At 45.2% G+C, this 24,152-nt stretch overlaps 1 protein-coding gene and 1 long non-coding RNA gene across 3 annotated transcripts in view; one reads left to right on the forward strand and one right to left on the reverse strand.

Moving 5' to 3' along the window:
• The window catches only part of CASP8AP2 (caspase 8 associated protein 2), a 50,414-nt gene that overhangs the window by 18,385 nt on the left and 7,877 nt on the right, over positions 1–24,152 (reverse strand). For both annotated transcript variants that reach the window (XM_077289723.1, XM_077289724.1), the window contains exons 2-4: positions 10,808–10,883; positions 3,149–3,217; positions 995–1,095 (exon numbers count right to left, since the gene is read on the reverse strand). In XM_077289723.1, coding sequence (XP_077145838.1) covers positions 995–1,095; positions 3,149–3,217; positions 10,808–10,883 — 246 coding nt within the window. The remainder of the gene's footprint in view (positions 1–994; positions 1,096–3,148; positions 3,218–10,807; positions 10,884–24,152) is intronic.
• Positions 1–24,152, forward strand: part of LOC143807793 (uncharacterized) — a 61,909-nt gene that overhangs the window by 13,803 nt on the left and 23,954 nt on the right. Inside the window, exon 2 of the long non-coding RNA XR_013221804.1 lies at positions 10,170–10,310. This is a non-coding gene — a long non-coding RNA (uncharacterized LOC143807793). The remainder of the gene's footprint in view (positions 1–10,169; positions 10,311–24,152) is intronic.

The raw sequence follows: 24,152 nt of genomic DNA on the forward strand, positions 1-24,152 counted from the left end.
CTACCTTCATAAATTAGAAAGGTGCACGTGTACCCTGTTGTACTCTTGCACATTTTGTATAATTTTACACTGTTTGGTGAACTTGTAACTGCATAAGTTACTTTGTTGAGACATCATGATTAAGGGTGCGTTGACACCTGAAATGCGTAGATGCTAGGGCTATGCTGGCGCTAACACACTCACTATCATCTCTCCAGAAGTCCTTTGTTTGAATTTTATTTGAAGAACCTGTTCGTTGATCTGGATTCCTTTCCTAATTATTTGCACATTTTGGCTGTGACAGACAGTATCCGAGCTCTGAACAGATTTCGGGACTATCAATGGTGAACCGGAATCATTACTCCAGTTACATGAAGTAACATGTCCATTCTTCAAGTATTTTCCACAAGGGAGATGACTGATACAAGTCAAAGGGAAGAATAAAAATATAGTCGGAAGATGACCAAGTATTTTTTGTGTGCGTTTTTCCAGTGTTTGTCATACAAAAAAAAATAAATAAAAATAAACGCCAACGTTTTGTTCATTGCTTAACAGAGTTAAAAAGTTAAAAAAAAAGCCAGAAAAATACTGGAAAAGTGGCCAAAATGTGCTAAACCCCAAAGCATCCGAAGGATGCTTAAAAACTGGCAAAAAAAAAGTTAAAAATACTCAGGAGATGATCTGAAGAAGCCGGAAAAAAAGGCCGCTTTTAAATGCGGGAAACGGATGTAGTATTACCATAACCTTACAAGCATTGCAACATGAATGAAAGTTAGCCAAGCCAGTCACCATCTACTGACAGATATTGTAGGTTCTGGAGTGAATGTCCCTGTAGAACAGAGTTACTCTGGGTGAATGCAATGCTCTCACCCCTGCTTTGAAAAAGGGGAACTGGCTCTCCCAAAGGAGACCCACTGTGTATGGAGTCTTACTGGCAATGCTCCATGAGAAGCAAATTAACTGCCAATAATACAGGAGATTTTTCTCGATGTGACTTCCATGAAATAATTCATACATCATTGAATGAAGTTTCTTTAGCAGTTCCTTCCTCTGTCAGGATTTCTTCATAAAGGTCCAAGCAGGTTCTTGAAGGACTGCTTTTTTCAACTGCTTGCTCTGAAAGAAAAAATATGAAGTGTGATATCTATAATAAAATTATGACTTAAAGCAAACCTGTCAGCAGGATTGTGAACAGTAACCTACAGACACTCATGCTGGAGCTGTTAGGGTATGTGCGCACGTTGCGGATTTTTGCTGCAGATCCGCAGCGGTTTTGATGCTGCGGAATCACAGCTGTTTTCCATGAGTTTACAGTACCATGTAAACATATGGAAAACAAAATCCGCAGTGCACATGCTGCAGAAAAAACGCACGGAAACGCTGCGTTGTTTATTCCGCAGCATGTTCATTCTTTGTGCGGATTCCGCAGCGGTTTACACCTGCTCCATTATAGGAATCCTCAGGTGTAAAACCGCAGGTGGAATCCGCATAAAAACAGCACAAAATCCACGGTAAATCCGTAGGTAAAACGCAGTGCTTTTTACCTGCGGATTTCTCAGAACAGGTGCGGAAAAATCTGCAGAGGTTCCATCTACGTGTGCACATACCCTTATACTGATTAAAATGATACACTGGCTGATGAAATCCGTCTTGTGGTGGTGGTTGTTTAATCTTTATTTTCAGTTTTCAGATAATGATACGCTCGTGCTTCGGGGCGGCCTGTGGGCAGGTCTTCATGTGATGCTCTGCTTAGCTATTCATCTGTATGGGCTTATGACAGGTCACTGATCCCTCACTGACCTGCCCCCTATTTTACATTCTGGATAGAATGTTAAGCGGAAAAAAAAAAACTTTAATCAAAATGGTGCCTGAGCAGTAGCCTCTATCGCGTTCTGATAGATGCTACTGTGCAGGCGCCACCATATCAATGGAGCCCAAAAAAATTTCTCCAGCAAAATGGCACCGAAACGCGATAGATGCTACTGCGCAGGCACCGCCATTTTGATGAAGATACTATATGACAATCATAAATGTATATATTAGCCTACGTTCACATTTGCGGTCTGCGGCGCAGCGTCGGTCGCCGCAGCGTCGCCGCATGCGTCATGCGCCTCTATATTTAACATGGGGGCGCATGGACATGCGTCGCACTTGCGTTTTGCGCCGCATGCGTCCCTGCGGCGCCCGCGTCCGGGCGCAGAGGACGCAGCAAGTTGCATTTTTGCTGCGTCCAAAATCAATGAAAAAAAGGACGCATGCGGCGCAAAACGCAGCGTTGTGCATGCGTTTTGCTGCGTTTGTTTGCGTTGTGCGTTGCGGCGCCGACGCTGCAGCGCACAACGCAAATGTGAACGTAGCCTTAGCCATTGCATCATGCAATGCCGCTGGCCCCATTTTAATTACTTAATTTTTTTTCCTCATACAATAGGATATACAGTATGTAAACTAGAGGGCAGATCAGTGAGGGTTTAGTGACCTGTCAGAAGCCATAATGATGAATACCTGATCAGAAAACCACATGAAACCCCCCCCCCCAAAGGCCTCCCAAAAGTACAAGATTCTCATTAACTGAAAACTGCAAGTACAGATTAAAAACAACCACGAGACTTACTTCATCAGCCAAGGTATCATGTTAATCAGTATAACAGCTCCAACCTGACAGTGCCTGTAGTTCACTTTAAAGGGAACCTGTAACCAGGTTCTTCCCATATAACCTACGGTCACCACCTTTCAGCCTCATATGACAGCATTCTATGATACATGGCGAATTGGAGTCATATATACAGTAAGGCAAAGAAAAAAAAAATAGGAGTGCAAAGGGAAAAATTGTGTGGATGACATAGGACATGTCATCCACAGGAAGCAGAAAAGGTGGACGGCTTCGCAGGAAGAGAGGAGGCGACGGATAAAGACCAAGGACGCCCAGCGGACAGGACCCATAAGTAGGTGAGCATAATGAGAGGTCTATTTTTGCACTATAGTGCGAATTTGAGTCATATATACAGCACTTTAGAATGCGGTCATACAGGGCTGAAAGGAGGTGGCCATAGGTTACATGGGAAAAACCTGGTGACAGATTCTCATTAAGCATGTGCTATGCAATATGTACCATTTTATAGAGAAAATAGTTACACTGCTTGTACACGTAGCAGTCAAATAGAACGAATACCTGTTAAAGTTGTTGTGTCCAAACCATCATATATGTCAACTGAACTTGCATCACTTTTTGCAGGAGAAGCTGTAATAAAAGAGTTGTATTTCTAAGTGTCAAAGAAAAAGAAAGCCAACAATATCAGGCCACATCACATCAGTATGTAGCAGTAGTGCATCTGTATTGTACACCCGTATTACTAACAAGCTCTCATACAGCGAAGAAACCAAATTACAGAAGATAAGCCCCTTTATAATATGGTTGCACCATTATTTTAACACTTTCCATAGACTTTAGTGCACTCTTCAATCCACAGAATAAAAGCATAGATTATATCTAGCTCTTTATTATAAGCAAGTCAAGAACTAAAGCTAGAAATTATTCTTTAATCCAAGGAGAAAAATAGTTGCCGTTACTACTTGTTAGTCTTGCAGAAATCCTAGACAGAACAAAGGGTTAAATTACTGTTAATAAGTTCCATTTTTGGTTGGCGGCCATCTAAAGCTTCACCTTCTTAGCCAAGAGGGCATGGTTAAGAGTTTCATCCCATTATGTAAATGAGCAGTTAAGATCTATGGGCCAAACACTGGTCTGCATGAGAATCTGCCTCCAGAGCTTATCTTAAAGGGAACCTATCACCCCGTTTTTTTCGGTATGAGATAAAAATACTGTTAAATAGGGCCTGAGCTGTGCATTACAATAGTGTAGTTTGTGGACCCCGATTCCCCACCTATGCTGCCGAAATACGTTACCAAAGTAGTCATTTTCGCCTGTCAATCAGGCTGGTCAGGTCGGATGGGCGTGGCTTCTTCCCCCAGATATTGCGTAGTTTTCCGTTGGTGGCGTAGTGGTGTGCGCATGTCCAAGGTCCCCAATCCTGCACGGGGGGGTGAAAATAGCAGCGATGTCCGTTATTCCATTGGTGGTCGGTGGGCGCGGCCATCTTCCTTTGGCCGCGCGTGCGCAGAAGCGGCGCTCTGCTGGCCGCGGCTTCAGGAAAATGGCCGCCGCGATCTCCATCTGCGCACGCGCGGCATCCCGCGGCCATTTTCCTGAAGCCGCGGCCAGCAGAGCGCCGCTTCTGCGCACGCGCGGCCAAAGGAAGATGGCCGCGCCCACCGACCACCAATGGAATAACGGACATCGCTGCTATTTTCACCCCCCCGTGCAGGATTGGGGACGTTGGACATGCGCACACCACTACGCCACCAACGGAAAACTACGCAATATCTGGGGGAAGAAGCCACGCCCATCCGACCTGACCAGCCTGATTGACAGGCGAAAATGACTACTTTGGTAACGTATTTCGGCAGCATAGGTGGGGAATCGGGGTCCACAAACTACACTATTGTAATGCACAGCTCAGGCCATATTTAACAGTATTTTTATCTCATACCGAAAAAAACGGGGTGATAGGTTCCCTTTAAGTAGAATGGGGCATTACCAGTGTGATATGTAATGGTACCTCTGCTCTCCTGATCGCACTGCAGAGCTGTGTGTGATTATAACTTCTTACACATCTGCAGGTTCCTCTCACTGGTTCAGCTGCCATCTCACAGGCTAACACAGCTGCAATAGAGCAAAGCTCTGAGAGCTGCAGCAAATGTTTGTAATGAGGCAAAGAATTTTTTCTGTTCAATGTTAGTAACATGTCTCACACTGGTAACTCCCTCTTTTATTCAAAATAAGTTCTAGAGGCCAATTCTCATGCAGATCAGTGTCCAGCCTATTTAATATTATTCTCTGGAATAAAACATCATATTGCAGATATCAAGCCATCACTTTATTAGTATTCCTATGACCTTCATGCCCATATAGATGGCTTAGGAGGGTTGTACCTTCTAATAGATTCCTTTTAATAAAGGAATGGTCAAAAGAAGGATTTTTTTGTAGGCACCGTAAAATATCTTTTTTGGGGTCTTCTTTGGGGGACACAGGTAACCATGGGTGTATGCTGCTGTCGCTAGGAGGCTGACACTAGACAAAAAAAAAAAAATAAAGGAGTTCACTCTTCCTCAGATTGGTACCCCCACCGACAGGCATATAGTTTCTCAGTTTAGTGAAAAACCAGTAGGAGAAGCAAGACCAAATAACTGTACACAGGCCCAACAGAGGCACTTGAGCCCAACATAAGCACAAACAAGGGAGGGAGATGTGTCCCTAAAATAAGGCTCCAAGAAAGAAATTTTACGGTGAGTACCAAAAATCCTTCTGTGTCGCTTCATTGGGAGACACGGTAACCATGGGACGTCCTAAAGCAGCCCCAAGGGAGGGAACCAAATACATGCTCAAATCAGGTTGGTCCACGGGCAACCACGGCTTGCCCTTTCTATCTAGGCCAACATCAGCCAAGGCATAGGTACGTACCCCTATAGAAATCTTGCAAATGTATAAAGGGATAACCTAGTAGAGTCCTTGCAGAGGACTGGTGGCCACAGGCCCAAAGAGGCCCCTACCGCAAGGGTGAAGTGAGCCCTCACTCCCGGGGGGGGGGGGTTGTCTATCCCTTCTGAGCCAGACTTGAGCCACTAGGATGACTGGAACTCCTTCTGCCTTGATCTTTTTGACAAATTTAGGAATCAAGGGAAGAGGTGGAAAAAGGTATGCAAGACGAAACAGACCACAGAATGACCCAGGGCGTCGTATCCGACCATCAAGGGGTCGCGAGAACTGGCTATAAAACAAGGGGCCTTGTGATTCATCAGAGACACCATCAGATCGACGACAGGAGTTCCCCACACCTGACAAATGTGTTTCAACACAGTGGGATTGAAGGACCCCTGGCCCGAGGAGAGGCTTAGGAAGTCGGTGGCCCAGTTGTCCACACCTGGAATGTGAACCGCTGATATTGCTGGCACGTGCCGCTCAGACCTAGCCAGACTCCGTGAGACTTCTAACATGACTGACTCGCTGGGTGTCCCACCATGGTGGTTTATATATGCCACGACCGTGTCATTGTCGGATTGAATGTGAACTGGTCAGTAGAAGGTACTGCCAGTGGAGAAGGGAAAGGTAGATGGCTGTGATCTCCAGGAGGTTAATGGGAAGAGAGGTTTTCCCAGAGTTCCGGCGACCCTGGACTGCATGCCAAAGGAAAACCATCCCCATCCGAGACATCTGTCGTGACAACCTGCCAGGGGAGAGTTAGGAATGATCTCTTGTGCAGAATGGAGGGTAAGAGACTCCACCATACCATTGACCGCCACACAGGGAGTGGCAGAAGTATGGGGCGATCCAGGGAAGAGATCCTTTCGTCCCAAGCTGACAGGATGGACAGTTGGAGAGGACAGGCATGGAACTGTGCGAAAGGAACGGCTTTCATTGCGGCAATCATCTTTCCTATCTGCATAGGAGAGAAGAAAATTCTCTCTCACCGACCCAGGCATCATCGAGTACGGAGAGCCACACGTCCCAAAAGAGAAGGCAATGGCCACCCATGCTGAGAGGATTCCCTCCGGTGGTGGATGACCCATCACATGGCAGAGCAACCCTTTGGATGCCAAGCAGAGATGGATTTGAAGGACGGCCTCCTTTTCTCTCTCGATGGACAGGAGACTGGTCTCGCTGAGAGAAGGTCCCGGGGAAGAAAACTGCCGAAAGAAACAAAACTGTAGAGGACGTGTCCTGGTGTGGAGAAATTTAGGCCTAGGCTGGGAAGAGAAGTACTCTTACCACCGGTGGCGTCAGAGATGAGCCGATCTAGCTTAGATCCAAAGAGTCATGATCCCTGGAAGGGGAGGTTGGTAAGAGACTATTTAGATGCCAGGTCTGCATTCCAAGGTGTTGAGCCATAGTATTCTGTGCGAGACTACAATATTGCTAGGAACTCAAGCGGAACAGCTGGCAACGTCGAGAGACACGGTGAGCAAATATTTTCCTATGTGAGCAATCTGGTCCGCAAGATCAGCCAGCTTGTCCGACAAGGCCGCAGATAAGATGCTCTGACGAAGGAGTTTAGCCCAGGTGAAGACCGATTTAATTACTCATGTGGAAGTGAATGCAGGACAGAGAGAGACAAAGGTGGACCTGGCTAGGGCTTCGATTTGTCTGTAAGTGGAGTCCTTGAGAGAGAAACCATCAGGGAGTGACAGAACTGTGTTGGCAGACAGGCCTAAGACTGGCGGATCCACGGCAGGAGCTTCTGCCTATTTACTGAGGAGATCGGACCCAAAAAGATATAGGATATCCAACCGTTTCAAACCCGGGAAGTTGTTTTCCAAGTGCTCCCACTGTTTGTCAAAGATTGCCTCTTATCCCTTGTGGCTGGAAAACACCCGAGGAGGGCGTTTTGCCTTACTAAATGAGACAGAGTGATCTGGAGGAGGTCACTCCTCCTCCTTAATACTGAGGGTCTGATTGACGGCAAAGATTAGGCTAGCAACGATGTCCTGGAGCTTGGAGACTTGGTCTATGCCAGGATCAGAATCTGACTCTGAAGCAAGGTCAGACCCTGCAGCCACCTCTGGAGAGGAGTGGGATACCGAGGGCATAATTTAGGATGTGGAAGGGGAACCAGTTGAGGAGCTGGTATGAACCCGCTCCTTGGACTTTATCCTTGATCTGCCATGCTGTGGGTGGCAGGTGGGCGCCTGTGATTTGCCCTGAGAAACAGTCGGAGCACTGGAAGAGGCTGAAAGGTTAGGTAAACTCTCTAGGACCTGAACCAGGGACTGGGAAACCTTGGTTAGGTCAGTTACAGCCCACGTGCGGGAGGAGGGATTGTGCTCTCATCCCGGTCGGCGGGGGGCTCCTGTGAGACCTACATGGTGGGAGGGCAGAAATTTGGTCAGAAGGCTGAGGCCTGACCTGTGGGCCACTTCTTTTTGCAAGGGCACAGGCGTAGTAAATGATAGTGTGGGAGGGGCTGTGCATAAGTAGAAGTGAGGGGCTGAGGGAGGGCCAAGTCTAGAAGGAAAAAATACCAGCATGGACAGAGCCTACCAGTCCTGGAAGAGGAATCTCCGTCTGAACAGTTCTGTGCGCCTTATGTGAAGAAGACGGGTCCTGCAGGAGCAAAAAGGTGGATCTGTGTCTGGAGATGCAATATTGCCGAAAGCTGGAAACAGAATAGGGAAGAAGGGGGTCGGGCTCCCAAAAAATGGAATGTAGAAAGCCCAAGCTGTGAAAACCAAAAAAAGCGCTTCCATAGGAGGGAAAACACGCACGTGAAAGCGCTGATTGGATGGCGCACATGAGGAGGGTGTGATCAGAGCAAGTGGAGGCCTCAACGAGCTGTGGTCTACATTTTAAACCTAGACACCGTTGCACCGGAAAACGCAAACTGGTGAGAGGAGGACAACAGGGCTTTCTAAAATATTTTCATGATGTTCCGTCACCTTGAAGGGGGACTGCAGAGAAAAAAGGGAGAGCACCGACTCCATCTGAATCCAGAGGATGACATTAGTTGCCCCGAGGTGAGGAAGAGTGGGGTAGGGGTGGGGGGTTGCTGGAAAAGGAGTCCTCCTTCCCGGCACCGCCATGGTCCCAGATGGTGGCAACACTGGGGGAGGGGAGGGCCACTGAGTAGAGAGCAGTCTTCCTCCCGGCACCGCTACGAGGAGAGGGCTGGGGTGGGGAAAAGGCAAGGACCATCCGCCACGAACCGCCCCTAGACACGCTTGAAGTGTCAGGGATCAAGGTCATGCCTCGCAGACCAGAGACGGTACGATGTGGATGGCACCACACTGTTCTCTCGGTCACTTAGTTGGGAAATCAGGGTGAGAAGATTCACCCTGTTGCCCTGAAGAGAAGAACCTGAAAAACAAAGGGAAAACATTAATAGCACACAACAAGGTAACCTAAGAAGAAAAAAAGAATTGGGGAATCAGATCCGGGTGTGTCTCCTGACACTAAGCTAAAAGTGACGAGCCTTATGCCAGTCGATGGGTGTACCCTGCTGAGGAGAAGAGAACTCTTTTTTTTGGCTAGTGTCAACCTCCTTTTGATATACACCCATTGTTACCTATGTCCCCCCCAATGAAGATATAAAGAATTTTCTTTTAATTTTTTTTGTGTGGATTTTCTGCATTTAGATAAGTAAAGTTAAAAAGGTAAGTTTCCCACTACTTTATAATTAGTCAGTTTTACAGAGAGATATTTTGTCTAATGTAAGAAACTTGTTTATGAATGTTACTGTATGGCGCTCAATAGCGTAGCTATTGGGGGGCTGAGTGCCCACTTGATGCAACTGTCACTTATAACTATCGGTGTGCACTGCATGCCAATATAACTAAACCTTATATGAATACAGACATAACTAAACCCTTTGATAAAGCAGGGAACCACGGGCTCCTTGGTCTACCAATCTCAGTTCTATAGGTTGCACATCATTTTAGGCCTGTGGCCGACAGAATGCCAGGAGCAGGCACAAAATGTCAAGAGTCCAGGTGCAGGTAGCGTGATTACATTAATGAGTTACTCCGCATGTGCTGGGACACCAACTGTGCTGGTGGACCTTGTCTGCTAGGTGAGTACATACTGACAAAAAATAAAATAAAATAAACAATATTTGTGGAATGCGGTATTGTTAATAGGGAATTCCCATTTTCAAGATTCTATCCCACTATCTGGTAGGTGTAATAATAATAATGTTAGTAAATGCCTCCAATGAGAAATTTAGTATAGTTCTTCAGATTTGCTATGTGGCTGACCCCATGTGCAGCACTGCAGTAGTTTAGGTATCCATGGTTATGACCACTCATATAGTTGACAGACAGCGCTTAGTGGTCGTAACCATGGATACCTAAGCTACTGCAATGCCCTATAAGATGTAAACGACAGTGAATCTGAAGAACTATAAAAAAATTCTAATTGAAGGTATTTGCTAATATTATACCCACTACATATTGGGATAGGATCTTAAGAGATGGGAATACCCCTTTAAGTAAGCTCTTAAATGGCATTATTACATTTGATAGGGCAAATTGTGTACACAGTTACTTTTTAGGGCATTAATATTTTAAAAAGAGGGAAAATTTTACAATCTAGAGGCACAAAAGGGGCATTTTAAGTTACATTTGTCTGTGTTGAACCTCTGCAGATGAGTCGTTGCTGGAGAAGAGATCATGTTCCTCTGGGCCAGATGGAAAAAGACGGGAAAAATGAACTCCTCGGAAAGAACAGCACCTATAAAAGTCAACTAATAACTGTACTGTAATCTCTTATATGTGCTGCAGAACTGGTATGTACCACTAAACGATAACTGTATGGCGGTAATATCGTTCTTGGTTTTTGTATAGCGATTTGTTTTTCTGTAACATCCTGGTGATATGCGTATGTTAAGGTTCCCCTTTAGCCACTATGATTAAAGTGTGCCACCATAGTTGAAACATGGTTACCTAGCCTAGAAGCCCACTCATACGTGTTTCGCTATCCCTGTGCTGAACCCCTACTGGCACTGACTGCCTTTAGTTAAGATCAGATATGCTTTTCCATTTGAAATAGTCAGGAGCCACCATTTGAATAAGCCAGTTGGTCAGGGTACTGTGCATACTTCATCACAGCTCTATGCAAAATAGCAAGAAACAGAGGCTCAGCAACCCTTTCTAGTGATCTCAATGGGTATTATCAACTGACATCATATGGATAGGTGATAATTGCTTTTTGCGTAGTAAGCATGTTTGAGGAGTTCTCTTAAGAAATTAGAATTAGACCAGCTAACTTTCCTGTACCACTTACCATAAAGATCTCGGAAATACATCATGTCCTCATCACTGTGTCCTTGTTTGAATGGCATCTTAGTAAGTCCATCCATCTGCAGAGGAGAAAGATTACGAATAATGAATTACAACCAACAACTGCCACCGAAAAAACACTGTACTGTTTCTTTCATGCCCAGAATGCACAATGGTGGATCTGCGAGCTCCTCCTGCATCAGTATAGATTAGCAGAAAATTCTACATAGAAGAGTGGGGTGGCATTGTTGTCACTAGTAGGGAGTCAACACTTAGTGCGGTCATTACGAGAGGGTGGAGAGTCCTACTCTGATGTCAGTACTGAGGTGGTTGAAAGAGTTCTGCTGAGGCACACGCGTTGGTGGAATGGGCATGGGTTATCACGCTATGCCTTCCGGAGGAGAAAGTGGTGTATTATGGGAAGGATGTAATTACTAGTCATAAGGGAGGTGGTGGCTCCTGAGAGAAACCTGAATTGTTTGGCTGTGCCCATTAACAGGGAAAGCGATGGGAATTCTGTCAATATCGAGGAGGGTAATAGGGAATTCTGTTATGACTTCTAAAGGGGTTTGGTACAGTGAGGTAGATTTGTTGTATTCTGCTGAGAAAATATGTGTGTGTGTCTGTGGAACTGGGTCTACTGTGAAAACTTTGGAGGAGAGGAGAGCGAAATGATACTTTACAATTACATGATCTTGTTGCTGCGGCTTCAACATTTTCTCATATTCATCACATACGCTGTTTTGTGCACACGCTGCAGCTGGCAATAAGAAAGTTTGCAAGAGATACATGCTGGCACTGTGATTGGCAAAGTGAGAAAATTGGTCATTGCTGTCAGAACCCCTAAAATTGATTCCATCTTGAAGAGACGTGCTGGAAAAGGGGAAGTTGTGGATAAAGCCACTTGGTGGGGCAGCACCTATTTAACCCCTTAAGCCCCAAGGGTGGTTTGCACGTTAATGACCAGGCCAATTTTTACAATTCTGACCACTGTCCCTTTATGAGGTTATAACTCTGGAACGCTTCAACGGATCCTGACATTTTTGTGACATATTGTACTTCATGATAGTGGTAAAATTTCTTCGATAAGACTTGGGTTTATTTGTGGAAAAAAAAATGGAAATTTGGAGAAAATTTCGCAATTTTCCAACTTTGAATTTTTATGCCCTTAAATCACAGAGATATGTCACACAAAATAGTTAATAAGTAACATTTCCCACATGTCTACTTTACATCAGCACAATTTTGGAACCAAAATTTTTTTTGTTAGGGAGTTATAAAGGGTTAAAGTTGACCAGCAATTTCTCATTTTTACACCACCATTTTTTTTTTTTTTTTTTTTTTTTTTTTAGGGACCACATCTCATTTGAAGTCATTTTCAGGGGTCTATATGATAGAAAATACCCAAGTGTTACACCATTCTAAAAACTGCACCCCTCAAGGTGCTTAAAACCACATTCAAGAAGTTTATTAACCCTTCAGGTGTTTCACAGCAATTTTTGGAATGTTTAAATAAAAATGAACATTTAACTTTTTTTCACACAAAATTTACTTCAGCTCCAATTTGATTTATTTTACCAAGGGTAACAGGAGAAAATGGACCCCAAAAGTTGTTGCACAATTTGTCCCGAGTACGCCGATACCCCAAATGTGGGGGTAAACCACTGTTTGGGCGCATGGCAGAGCTCGGAAGGGAAGGAGCGCCGTTTGACTTTTCAATGCAAAATTGACAGGAATTGAGATGGGACGCCATGTTGCGTTTGGAGAGCCACTGATGTGCCTAAACATTGAAACCCCCCACAAGTGACACCATTTTGAAAAGTAGACCCCCTAAGGAACTTATCTAGATGTGTGGAGAGCACTTTGACCCACCAAGTGCTTCACAGAAGTTTACATTGCAGAGTCGCAAAAATAAAAAAATCATATTTTTTCACAAAAATGATCTTTTTGCCCCCAATTTTTTATTTTCCCAAGCGTAAGAGAAGAAATTGGACCCCAAAAGTTGTTGTGCAATTTGTCACGAGTACGCTGATACCCCATATGTGGGGGGGGGGGGGAACCACCGTTTGGGTGCATGGCAGAGCTCGGAAGGGAAGGAGCACCATTTGGAATGCAGACTTGGATGGAATGGTCTGCAAGCGTCACATTGCGTTTGCAGAGCCCCTAATGTACCTAAACAGTAGAAACCCCCCACAAGTGACCCCATATTGGAAACTAGACCCCCAAGGAACTTATCTAGATGTGTTGTGAGAGCTTTGAACCCCCAAGTGTTTCACTAAAGTTTTTCCCACATAATGGTTATGGTTTTTTAGCCCCCCAAATTTTTATTTTCCCAAGGGTAACAGAAGAAATTGGACCCCAAAAGTTGTTGTCCAATTTGTTCTGAGTACGCTGATACCCCATATGTTGGGGTAAACCCGTTTGGGAGCACGGGAGAGCTCGGAAGGGAAGGAGCACTGTTTTACTTTTTCAACGCAGAATTGGCTGGAATTGAGATTGGACGCCATGTCGTGTTTGGAGAGCCCCTGATGGGCCTAAACAGTGGAAACCCCCAATTCTAACTGAAACCCTAACCCAAACACACCCCTAGCCCTAATCCCAACCGTAAATGTAATCCAAACCCTAACCCTAGCCCTAATGGGAAAATGGAAATAAATATATATTTTTAATTTTATTATTTTTCCCTAACTAAGGGGGTGATGAAGGGGGGTTTGATTTACTTTTATAGCGTTTTTTTTTTTTTAGCGGATTTTTATGATGGACAGCCGTCAGACTAAAAGACACTTTTTATTGAAAAAAAAGTTTTTGCGTCTCCACATTTTGAGAGCTATAATTTTTCCATATTTTTGGTCCACAGTCATGTGAAGTCTTGTTTTTTGCGGGACGAGTTGACGTTTTTATTGGTAACATTTTCGGGCATGTGACATTGTTTGATCGCTTTTTATTCCGATTTTTGTGAGGCAGAATGACCAAAAACCAGCTATTCATGAATTACTTTTTTTTTTTTTGGGGGGGGGGGGGGGGGGGGGGGGGGGGCGTTTATACCATTCCACGTTTGGTAAAATTGATAAAGCAGTTTAATTGTTCGGGTCAGTACGATTACAGCGATACCTCATTTATATAATTTTTTTATGTTTTGGCGCTTTTATACGATAAAAACTATTTTATAGAAAAAATAATTATTTTTGCATCGCTTTATTCTGAGGACTATAACTTTTTAATTTTTTCGCTGATGATGCTGTATGGCAGCTCGTTTTTTGCGGGACAAGATGACATTTTCAGCGGTACCATGGTTATTTATATCCGTCTTTTTGATCGCGTGTTATTCCACTTTTTGTTCGGCGGTATGATAATAAAGCGTTTTTCGCCTTTTTTTACCGCGTTCACTGAAGGGGTTAACCAGTGGGACAGTTTTATAGGTGGGGTCGTTATGGACGCGGCGATACTAAATATGTGTATTTTTTTTTTTATTATTTAAAGAAATGTATTTATGGGAACAATATTCTTTTCTTTATTAAGAAATTTTCTTTATTTATTTTTGTTTTTACACATGTGAATATTTTTTTTTTTCACCTTACAACATTGCACCGGGTGGGGGGGGGGGCATCATCTGACATGCAGGGCTGCAGGCTTACCAGCGCTTGCTCTGAGCAGGCGCTGGTCAGCCACCTCCCTGCAGGACCCGGATGCAGCCCCGTGGCCATTTTGGATCGGGGGCCTGCAGGGAGAAGGTAGGAGACCCTCGGAGCACCGCGATCACATCGCGTTGCTCCGAGGGTCTCAGGGAAGCACACAGGGAGCCCCATCCCTGCGCGATGCTTCCCTATGCTGCCGGAACACTGCGATCATGTTTGATCGCAGTGTGCCGGGGGTTAATGTCCCGGGGGCGGTCCGTGACCGCTCCTGGCACATAGTGCTGGATGTCAGCTGCGATAGTCAGCTGACACCCGGCCGCGATCTGCTGCGCTCCCCCCGTGAGCGCGGCTGATCACTATGACGTAAATTAAGTCCCAGGTAACCTCGATGGGATAGTACGTCCAATGGGATTAAGGGGTTAATGACAGTGATTGCTGGAGCTGTAAAGGTACCTTCACACGAAGCGACGCTGCAGCGATAGCGACAACGCTGTTTGATCGCTGGGGAGCTGTCACACAGACCGCTCTCCAGCGACCAACGATGCCGAGGTCCCCGGGTAACCAGGGTAAACATCGGGTTACTAAGCGCAGGGCCGCGCTTAGTAACCCGATGTTTACCCTGGTTACCAGCGTAAAAGTAAAAAAACAAACAGTACATACTCACCTGCGCGTCCCCCGGCGTCTGCTTCCTGACACTGGCTGACCTCCGGCCCTAACAGCACAGCGGTGACGTCACCGCTGTGCTTTCACTTTCACTTTAGGGCCGGCGCTCAGTAAGTGTCAGGAAGCAGACGCTGGGGGACGCGCAGGTGAGTATGTACTGTTTTTTTTTTTTACTTTTACGCTGGTAACCAGGGTAAACATCGGGTTACTAAGCGCGGCCCTGCGCTTGGTAACCCGATGTTTATCCTGGTTACCAGTGTAAAACATCGCTGGTATCGTTGCTTTTGCTTTCAAACACAACGACACATGGCGATCGGACGACCAAATAAAGTTCTGGACTTTATTCAGCGACCAGCGACATCACAGCAGGATCCTGATCGCTGCTGCGTGTCAAACGAAACGATATCGCTAGCGAGGACGCTGCAACGTCACGGATCGCTAGCGATATCGTTACAAAGTCGTTTCGTGTGAAGGTACCTTAACCCTTTCTTGTAGATATGGACAATCTTCAGGTAACACTGAATGAAGGTCAATAGACACAGATGGCTGAAGTGAAGGAATTGCTTCATCACTCATTTACAATGACTAAAAAATTAGAAGCTGAGTATTTAACTCCTGGCATTTTTATAAAGGAGTGGGAGAACTTGTTGTTTTGCCGGTCCCAAACAGGAGGTGTAATCGCAGATGGCATTGCTGCTTTAATGAATCGGGAGAGAAACACTGCTATTAGAAAATAAAATTCTTCTGGCAGCTGTTTATGTGGACCCGACTCATTGTATATTGCTGGATGATCAACAGCTTACTAAAGGAAAAGAAGCTCTGATTGAGGTAGCAGTTAGGATGAGTGGGCTACAGAACGGCCAAGAGCAAGAGGACTCGGGTCCTGCCAGAGCTGCTGCGGGCGTATCTTCAGCCTCATCAGATGAGTTTGATTTTGAAAAGTATTTGGATGACACAGACCAAGCAAAGCGTTGCCGCAGGTAAAAAGATTCCACTCCCATAGAAAACAGATTGACCATATTTCAGCAACATTTTTAATTGCTCTCAAGGAAGTAGAAGTGTTCAACCGTTCATCAAACCCGACTGATGAGGCAATTCCTTTAAACCCTGAAATTGTTAGAGATGTTGCCCACGTGGTTACCGCAAGTAAGGCTGGGTTCACATTACGTTTTAAAAGTCCGTTAGACGGACTGCGTTACACCGCGGCATAACGCGGTGTAACGCAGTCCGTAATGCTGCCATTTAGCTCTATTTCAGGGGCATCGCTAGCGCACGCCCATTTTGGGTGCTAGCATCGTGCTAGCGATGTGCCGTCATTGAGTGACGGACCCTGGGACGCGGGCGGCAGTGTTTCCGGGTTCGTCACCGCTAGTGCAGATAGAGCATCTGCTAGCTCTATCTGCGCTAGCGATATGACATGTCGGCACTTGCGTTAACGCAGCCCGTTTAACGCATGTGTTGAACGGGCTGCTTTAACGCAATGTGAACCTAGCCTTAGTATAGAGAGGTTGCTCCAGCCTTAAAATAATTACAGTACATCAGATTTCAGGTCATCTATGAAGGAGGCAATACTATTTCTCAGAACACATTCATAGACAAAAAACGTTTTTCCCCCACTTACTGCATATTTGTAATTTATTAAAGTTTTTTGTGTTCTAAAAGTTGTATTCCAATAAATATATTTTATGTTCTATCTAAATAGCTTGATTATTGTACCATAATGGTGATTAAAAGCTTGATGTTACCATTTTACTACAGTAAATGTATCACTTAAACATGAGCCATGTATGAGGGAGTCGGAGTCAGGGAAATTGAGACCGGAGTTGGAGGTTTGGCTTACCGTCTCCACAGCCCTGACTATGACAACCCCTTCTTAAACTAAATGTTCGGCCCGATAAAATAATAAAGCCTGTATTCGTCTCCCGTGCCGATGCCGTTCCCATGGTGTCAACACTTGCTCTCCCCGGGACTGTAGTGCGGTGTTGTGACACGCGATGCTGGCGCCCAATCAGCGCTGGCGTCACTGTCACAACACCACATCATGGCCCCAGGGAGAGGGAGTGCCGACACCACTGGAACAGCGCCGGCATGAGAGGCGAGTATAGGCCTTCTTATTTTATTGGGGCAGAACATTTAGTTGAAGAAGCGGTTGTCCTAGTAGTGGACAACTCCTTTACAGGGACAATACTGGCACAGAATGACTGTTCAAACCAAGTACAGGCAATCTTTGCACCATGAAGTGGCTAAACATTTAAGTGCTCATTCCCACCTGTTTTCCCCCTAGCTCCAACCCCTTCGCTCAGCTTTGTTGATTGATAGTTCTGGCTTTATAAAGCCAGAGAAGGGTGGAGATAGAGGGAAAACAAGTAGGCGGGAGTGTTCACTGAACTATCTGACCACGACATGGTGTATAGAGCACCTGTACTTGATTTAAATAATCATTCTGTGCTGACAGAGTATCTGTAAGGGAGAACGGGGGAGGTAACACTATACCTACCGGAGACCCCACCACCGCCGAGCCATAATATATGCGATAAACTCCATACTAACACCACTACAATAAGGCACTGGGGAAGTCCCAGCAGTGACCCTCCCGTGTGATCACAGACTCTCATTCAACCTATTCCGAAACCATTGCAACACAAGATAAAGTAATTTATAGCCAAAAATACATGCCTTTAAAGGGAAAAAAAATGGACTAAAGATGCATTCGAAGGCTATGAAGGTCAGAGTGTGATTAGTTGGGGGAAGCAAATTCCAGAGGATGCAGGAGAAAAAAAACTTGGGAGATGGTTGTGTGAGGAGCAGATAACAGGACAGCGATTGTGTGAGGTTGTGTGAGGACCAGCGATTATATGTGGTGAGGCTGCTGGAGATTAGGTCAAAGATGTATTGGGGGACATGTTATGGACACCCTTTGTGAGGGTACAGTCAGATGACCTTATATATAGAAGTGATTATAAAAACGCAGTACACAGACTGGCAAACTGTTCTCCCAACTCGAGCTTGACAGCTGCATAGAAATACATGAAATGGATGTGCTCGGGTTGGGAGAGCCGCCAGAAAACCCGTGCACTGCGTTCCGTTCTCGCTTCGATTTATATGACCGTCTGACTGCACCCTTAGGGTACGTTCACACAGGACTTTTTTGCTGCTTTTTTTTGCTGCTTTTTTTTATGCTAATTTTCAGCTGCTTTTTACAGTACCAGTAAAGCCTATGAGATTTCAGAAATCTCATGCACACACGTTGGTTTTTTGTTTGATCAGTTTTTTCTGCTTTGCTGCTTTTTTTGGACATAGGGCATGTCACTTCTTTCAGCGTTTTTGCAGCGTTTTTGCAGCGTTTTTTCACCCATTGACTTGAATGGGTGATGAAAAAAACGCTGCAAAAACGCTGAAAAAACGCATGTAGCATTATTTGCTGCTTTTTTTGTGCAGAAAATCATGGCCAGCAGGAAGGGATCTCACAGCCAAGAGCTTAGGGGTGTGGTTAGTGAGGTGTGAAGAGCCATTGTGAGCCATTGTGAGGTGTGAAGAGCCATTGTGAGGTGTCCTGATTGTGATCTATTGTGAGGGAGTTCCTGGTAGTGAGGTGTGAAGAGCCATTGTGAGCCATTGTCAGGTGTGAAGAGCCATTGTGAGGTGTCCTGATTGTGATCTATTGTGAGGGAGTTCCTGGTAGTGAGGTGTGAAGAGCCATTGTGAGCCATTGTGAGGTGTGAAGAGCCATTGTGAGGTGTCCTGATTGTGATCTATTGTGAGGGAGTTCCTGGTAGTAAGGTGTAAAGAGCCATTATGAGGTGTCCTAGCAGCTGAAAATTGGCATAAAAAAAAGCAGCAAAAATCTGCAGCAAAAATCTGCAGCAAAAAAGTCCTGTGTGAACATACCCAAAAAACGCACCAAAAACGCACCAAAAAAACGCACCTAAATTAGCATAAAAAAAAGCAGCAAAAAAAAGCAGCAAAAAAGTCCTGTGTGAACGTACCCTTAGTCTTATTAATTACAAAATTAGTTTAAAAATGGCAGTGGTGTTAGGATAACAGAGAAGTACCAAAAAGTGAAAAGATGTACAAGAAAAATATATATATTGAAGTAAAAGGGACACTCCTAGCATACGTTTGTCTTTTGGGGCATAAAAGTATTTACATCAAAAAGTAAAAACGTTCTTTATGTCCATTAGTTCTTGCGGAAGGAAGGAAGCCACATCAGGTGTCCATATACCCTGCCTCTAGCACCCACGCACCTCTATCACCATTACAAGGATTATTTCTACTACCTGCTTCATTCATTACTGAGGCCTTATTTTACTTTACTGTCATATGGACCATTTCATATTTGGGTACTTACAAAAACTTGCATTTGCAAGCATTAACTGACAATAACATTTACGAAGATGGGAAGAACTCATTAAGCAAATGAATTTGGTGCAAAAATGGCTAAGATCGGGGGCGTGGCTATGTAAGCTAGGAGAGAGGATGCACCTCGTGGGAGCTCCAGTTATCCTGGTCCTAATCCTGCCATTAATCCCCCTGATCCACAGTCTGCACCGGCTGGAACGGTGCCCTGGGACCTTAGGAGACCGGCGATCTCTTCAAACGCAGCTTTGGAGTCCTGGGACGTCGGTAAATGAGGCGGCCTGGACGGGCGGCAAAGTCCCTGAGCTGCGGCGGCCATCTTTGAGCGCGGCTCCAACAAGCAGGACACAGCGCCGGCGGCGGCCGAAGCCGGGTGTATCCCCCTGGGACGCGGAAGATACCTACATTACAGCGGCGCTGTGGAACACCGGAAAATACAGGTGCCGGGTCTGGAGCAGCGGGCGGTGCCTGGGGAGACTGCAGCCATTATCACAGCGCGCACTACAGCAGTAAGGAGAGCGGCGCTTTACAGCACAATTGCGGTGCAGCTCAGGAGGTGAGCTAACAGCCTGAAACAATAAAAGGGTGGTGCGGTGTGTGCCCTGGAAGATTGGGCCCTGCACCCCCTTACCATACAAACTCCTGTCGGCGCCATAACTCTGGACGGATTATCCACCCTCCCTGCTGTTCTGCCTGTGGGCTGCTCTGGGGCACGGTGCCTGGGCAAATCCTTAGTTGCTGCTCCAATAAATATCTGACAATTCCCTGCCTGACCGACAGCCTCCCTGGGATATATTCCGGTGTTTGACCTTGCCCGGTCTGCTGTTGGAGAATAGACTAACCATAATCATAAGTGTGGTCCTTTTGTCGGGACCTTCTGTTAACTGCCATGCATCATTCTAAAGGAGCGGGGGCTGCTGACAAGTTAAAGAAATATGCCAGAGAAGATGCCCCTGACAATGTACGTACCCTCAGAAATAATCCCACGCAGAACCAACGCAAAAATCGTCTTTCTGACAGTAATGAGGAAGGAGAACAAGACGAACTGACTCTTAAACAAGCGTCTAAGCAATTGATGCAAGCCATATCCCTCACCAGATCTTCTCTTACTGAGAAAATAGAAGACGTACATACTGAAGTGGGTCGTCTGCGACATGATATGCAAGCTATGAGAGGGCGTATCTCAGAGGTTGAAACAAGGGTGTCTCAGATAGAGGACACCATAACCCCAATGGAAGCTAAGCTGTCAAAGGCCGCTGGCTCTGTGAATGCCTGGAAACAAAAAGCAGATGACCTGGAAAACAGATTGCGCCGTAATAACATTCGAATTATTGGCCTGCCAGAACGCTCAGAGGGTCAGCAACCTGAGCAATTTCTGGAGGACTGGCTTAAAACCTCCCTTGGAGATGGATTCTCCTCAACATTTTCTGTGGAGAGGGCCCATAGGGTCCCAACGAGACCTCTTCCTCCCGGAACTCCACCCCGGCCTTTTTTTGGCGCGTCTCCTCAATTGCAGAGACAGGGATGCGATTCTTCGCTTGGCAAGGCAGAAGGGCCCTTTAAATTCAATAACGCTACTATATCAATCTTCCCGGATTTCTCCATGGAGCTTCAAAAGCAGCGAGTAAGATTTATGGAAGTTAAAAAGCAGCTCACGGATAAGAACATCATTTACTCCATGCTTTACCCAGCTCGACTCCGCATTGTCCATGAAGGCTCTTCCTTGTTCTTTACTGATCCGGCGGAGGTAGCCGAATGGTTGCGGTCATACAAGGGGTCTAGTGTGCCGGACTCCTAAGTAGTCCTCCTTGTCTAATGGCAACACAAATTGGAGCTCTCCATATGGGTGCTGAGCTTATCAACAATACTGGACGCCGGTTCCAGTGAGGGTATCCCCTTTTCTATCTGACTGTAGGAGTGTAGGATTATACTCCTCCACTGTTCAAACTCTGTTTTGTTTGGGTTTTTACACCAGTTTTGGTTGTTTGATATGTTTGTTAGTCGCCAATGATAATTTTATGCTCTGCGTGATGTTCCTGATCCCTGCTCAAGCTATGGTGTATATTATTCCTTTTTCTAAGTGTGGATATGGGGTCTGAGATTATATATATATGACGTGTAATATACGGGGTATTAAGACTCCCCGAAAGAAAATCAAGGTATTTTCGCAGATTAAAAGGTATCATCCCCATGTTGTAGCACTTGTGGAGACACATCTGACCAGACACAGTTAAATGTGCACAAAAGCCGTGGGTGCAGTGGTCCCTTCACGCATTCCATACTAGTAACTCCAGAGGGGTTTCTCTGTTGATACATAGGAGTGTTAGATGGGAGGCACGACGAGATCCCGAGGGTCACTTTGTTTTTGTACACGCCTTTATTAATACGCGGGAATATGTGATATTATGTGTTTATAACCCACCCCCGGCTAGTATATCGGTTCTCCGCATGGCAATGGGTTTCTCCCTAAATTATCCTAATGCTAGTGTTATTTGTATGGGAGACTTTAAAATTATCCATGACTAAGTTAAAGATAGATTGAGACTAGACGGCGAGATGTCCGGGGGGCCTCCTCATCAGTCCCCCTCTCAATTGGCACTATTTATGAGTGGTAGCGGATGGTTGGATCTATGGAGAACACGTCACCCTGAGACAAATGAATATACCTGCCATTCATCAACTAGACAATCTCTATCTCGCATAGATTACATATTTGGATCTAGTGACCTGGCATTACGGGTAGATAGTGTCGAACATGGTAATAGGGGGATATCAGACCACAGCCCAGTTATTCTTACATTTAAATACGGTCAGTCAAATAATAATATACCTTGGAAATTGAATCCCTTCTGGTTGAAATTGATAGATTCTAGTGATAGAACGATTGATCAGCTGAACTGCTTCATCTCTACTCATCCAGACCCCTCGAATCTTAATCTATTTTGGGACACTCTAAAGGCATATTTAAGGGGATGTCTGTCCTCCACAATTTCTTACATAAAGAGGAGGACGGCAGGGGAGGATGATGAGACGGAGCGGCGACTGAGGGATTCGGAGGCCGCCTATGTGGCCAATCAAACCAGTGGCAACAGGGCGGAATGGCTCACTTCCCAAAGATTATATACCCAGCATATAGACAATAAATCGAAACGTAAATTATTCTTCACCCATCAATCCTATTTTGAATTGGGGAATCAGGCCATTACACTTCTAGCCTTTTTAGTACGCCAACATAATACCTCTAATGCAGTACTACAGATTCGGGCACTTGATGGTTCGTTGGTATCCTCTACTGAGGAGATTCTTCGATGTTTTTGTAATTACTATAAGTTATTGTACAAATCTGGTAGTGGTCTTGGTGTCCCTGAATGTGTAGACTATTTATCGGACATAATGTTCCCCTCACCGAGTCCAACCCAGCAAACTTTTATGGAGGCCGAGTTTACTCTGGAGGAAGTGGAGCACGCTATAATGGACATGGCCACAGGGAAGGCCCCTGGACCCGACGGGTTTGCCGCTGAGTTCTATAAAAAATATCGGAGCCACCTGGCACCACTTTTACTGAAGGTACTCCGGAGTATATGGGAGGGAAAATCTATGCCTGAAACATTTTACGATGCAAATATTATTGTACTTAAAAAGGAGGGGAAGGATCCTTTGGAATGTGGATCATATCGCCCCACATCATTGGTGAACGTAGATTATAAAGTCTTCACTAAAATTTTGGCTACTAGATTAAACACGATCATACTAGACCTTATACACCCAGATCAAACTGGCTTTATGCCTGGGAAAAGTACTTCCATCAATATTAGGCGGGTCCAATCGGTGATTCAATATAGTTCTCTAGAGTCGGATAATAACTGGGCATTGGCATCACTAGACACAGCCAAAGCGTTCGACTCTCTCGAGTGGCCTTTCCTCTCCGCATGTCTACAGAAATACGGTTTTGGGGACAAATTTATTAGAGGGATAGATACACTATATAGGAATCCTAGGGCGCGTGTAATTGTGAATAACTATCTCTGATTCTTTTACCTTGCACCGGGGAACCCGTCAAGGATGTCCTCTGTCCCCGGCCCTCTTTGCCCTCGCGATAGAGGCTTTAGCAATACGCATAAGGTCCTCCACAGATATTAAGGGAATAAGTATTGCGGATCGTGTGGATGCCATCGGTCTTTATGCCGATGACATGATCATACTTATGGATAAAATAGAAGAAACACTACCACAAGTAATAACGACCATTGGTAAATTTAGTAAATTCTCCGGTCTTTATATAAATTGGGACAAATCTGCCCTGATGCCTCTGTCTCATGCTCCGATGCCCTGTCTCGAAAATCTCTCGTCACTACCTGTAGTCTCCAATTTCAAATATCTAGGAATCCATATGTCTCAATATAGTCGGCTGGACCTACAACTTAACATTTATCCACTATTAGACCTGGTCAAATCTAAATTTATAACCTGGAGCAAACTCCCTCTCTCTGTTGCAGGCCGCATTAATCTAATTAAAATGATATTGCTTCCCAAACTTACTGTTTCCAACATAGTGCTGTGCCAATACCCAAATCTTTCTTTGCGAATTTAAACTCCCTAATCACATCCTTTATATGGGGGAAGACCAGACCCAAACTTAAACTATCTACTCTACAGAGACCGAAAAAAGGGGGTGGGGGTGGGGTGGCCTTACCA

The sequence above is a fragment of the Ranitomeya variabilis genome, chromosome 2, assembly GCF_051348905.1.
Source record: "Ranitomeya variabilis isolate aRanVar5 chromosome 2, aRanVar5.hap1, whole genome shotgun sequence".
NCBI classification, from domain to species: domain Eukaryota; kingdom Metazoa; phylum Chordata; class Amphibia; order Anura; family Dendrobatidae; genus Ranitomeya; species Ranitomeya variabilis.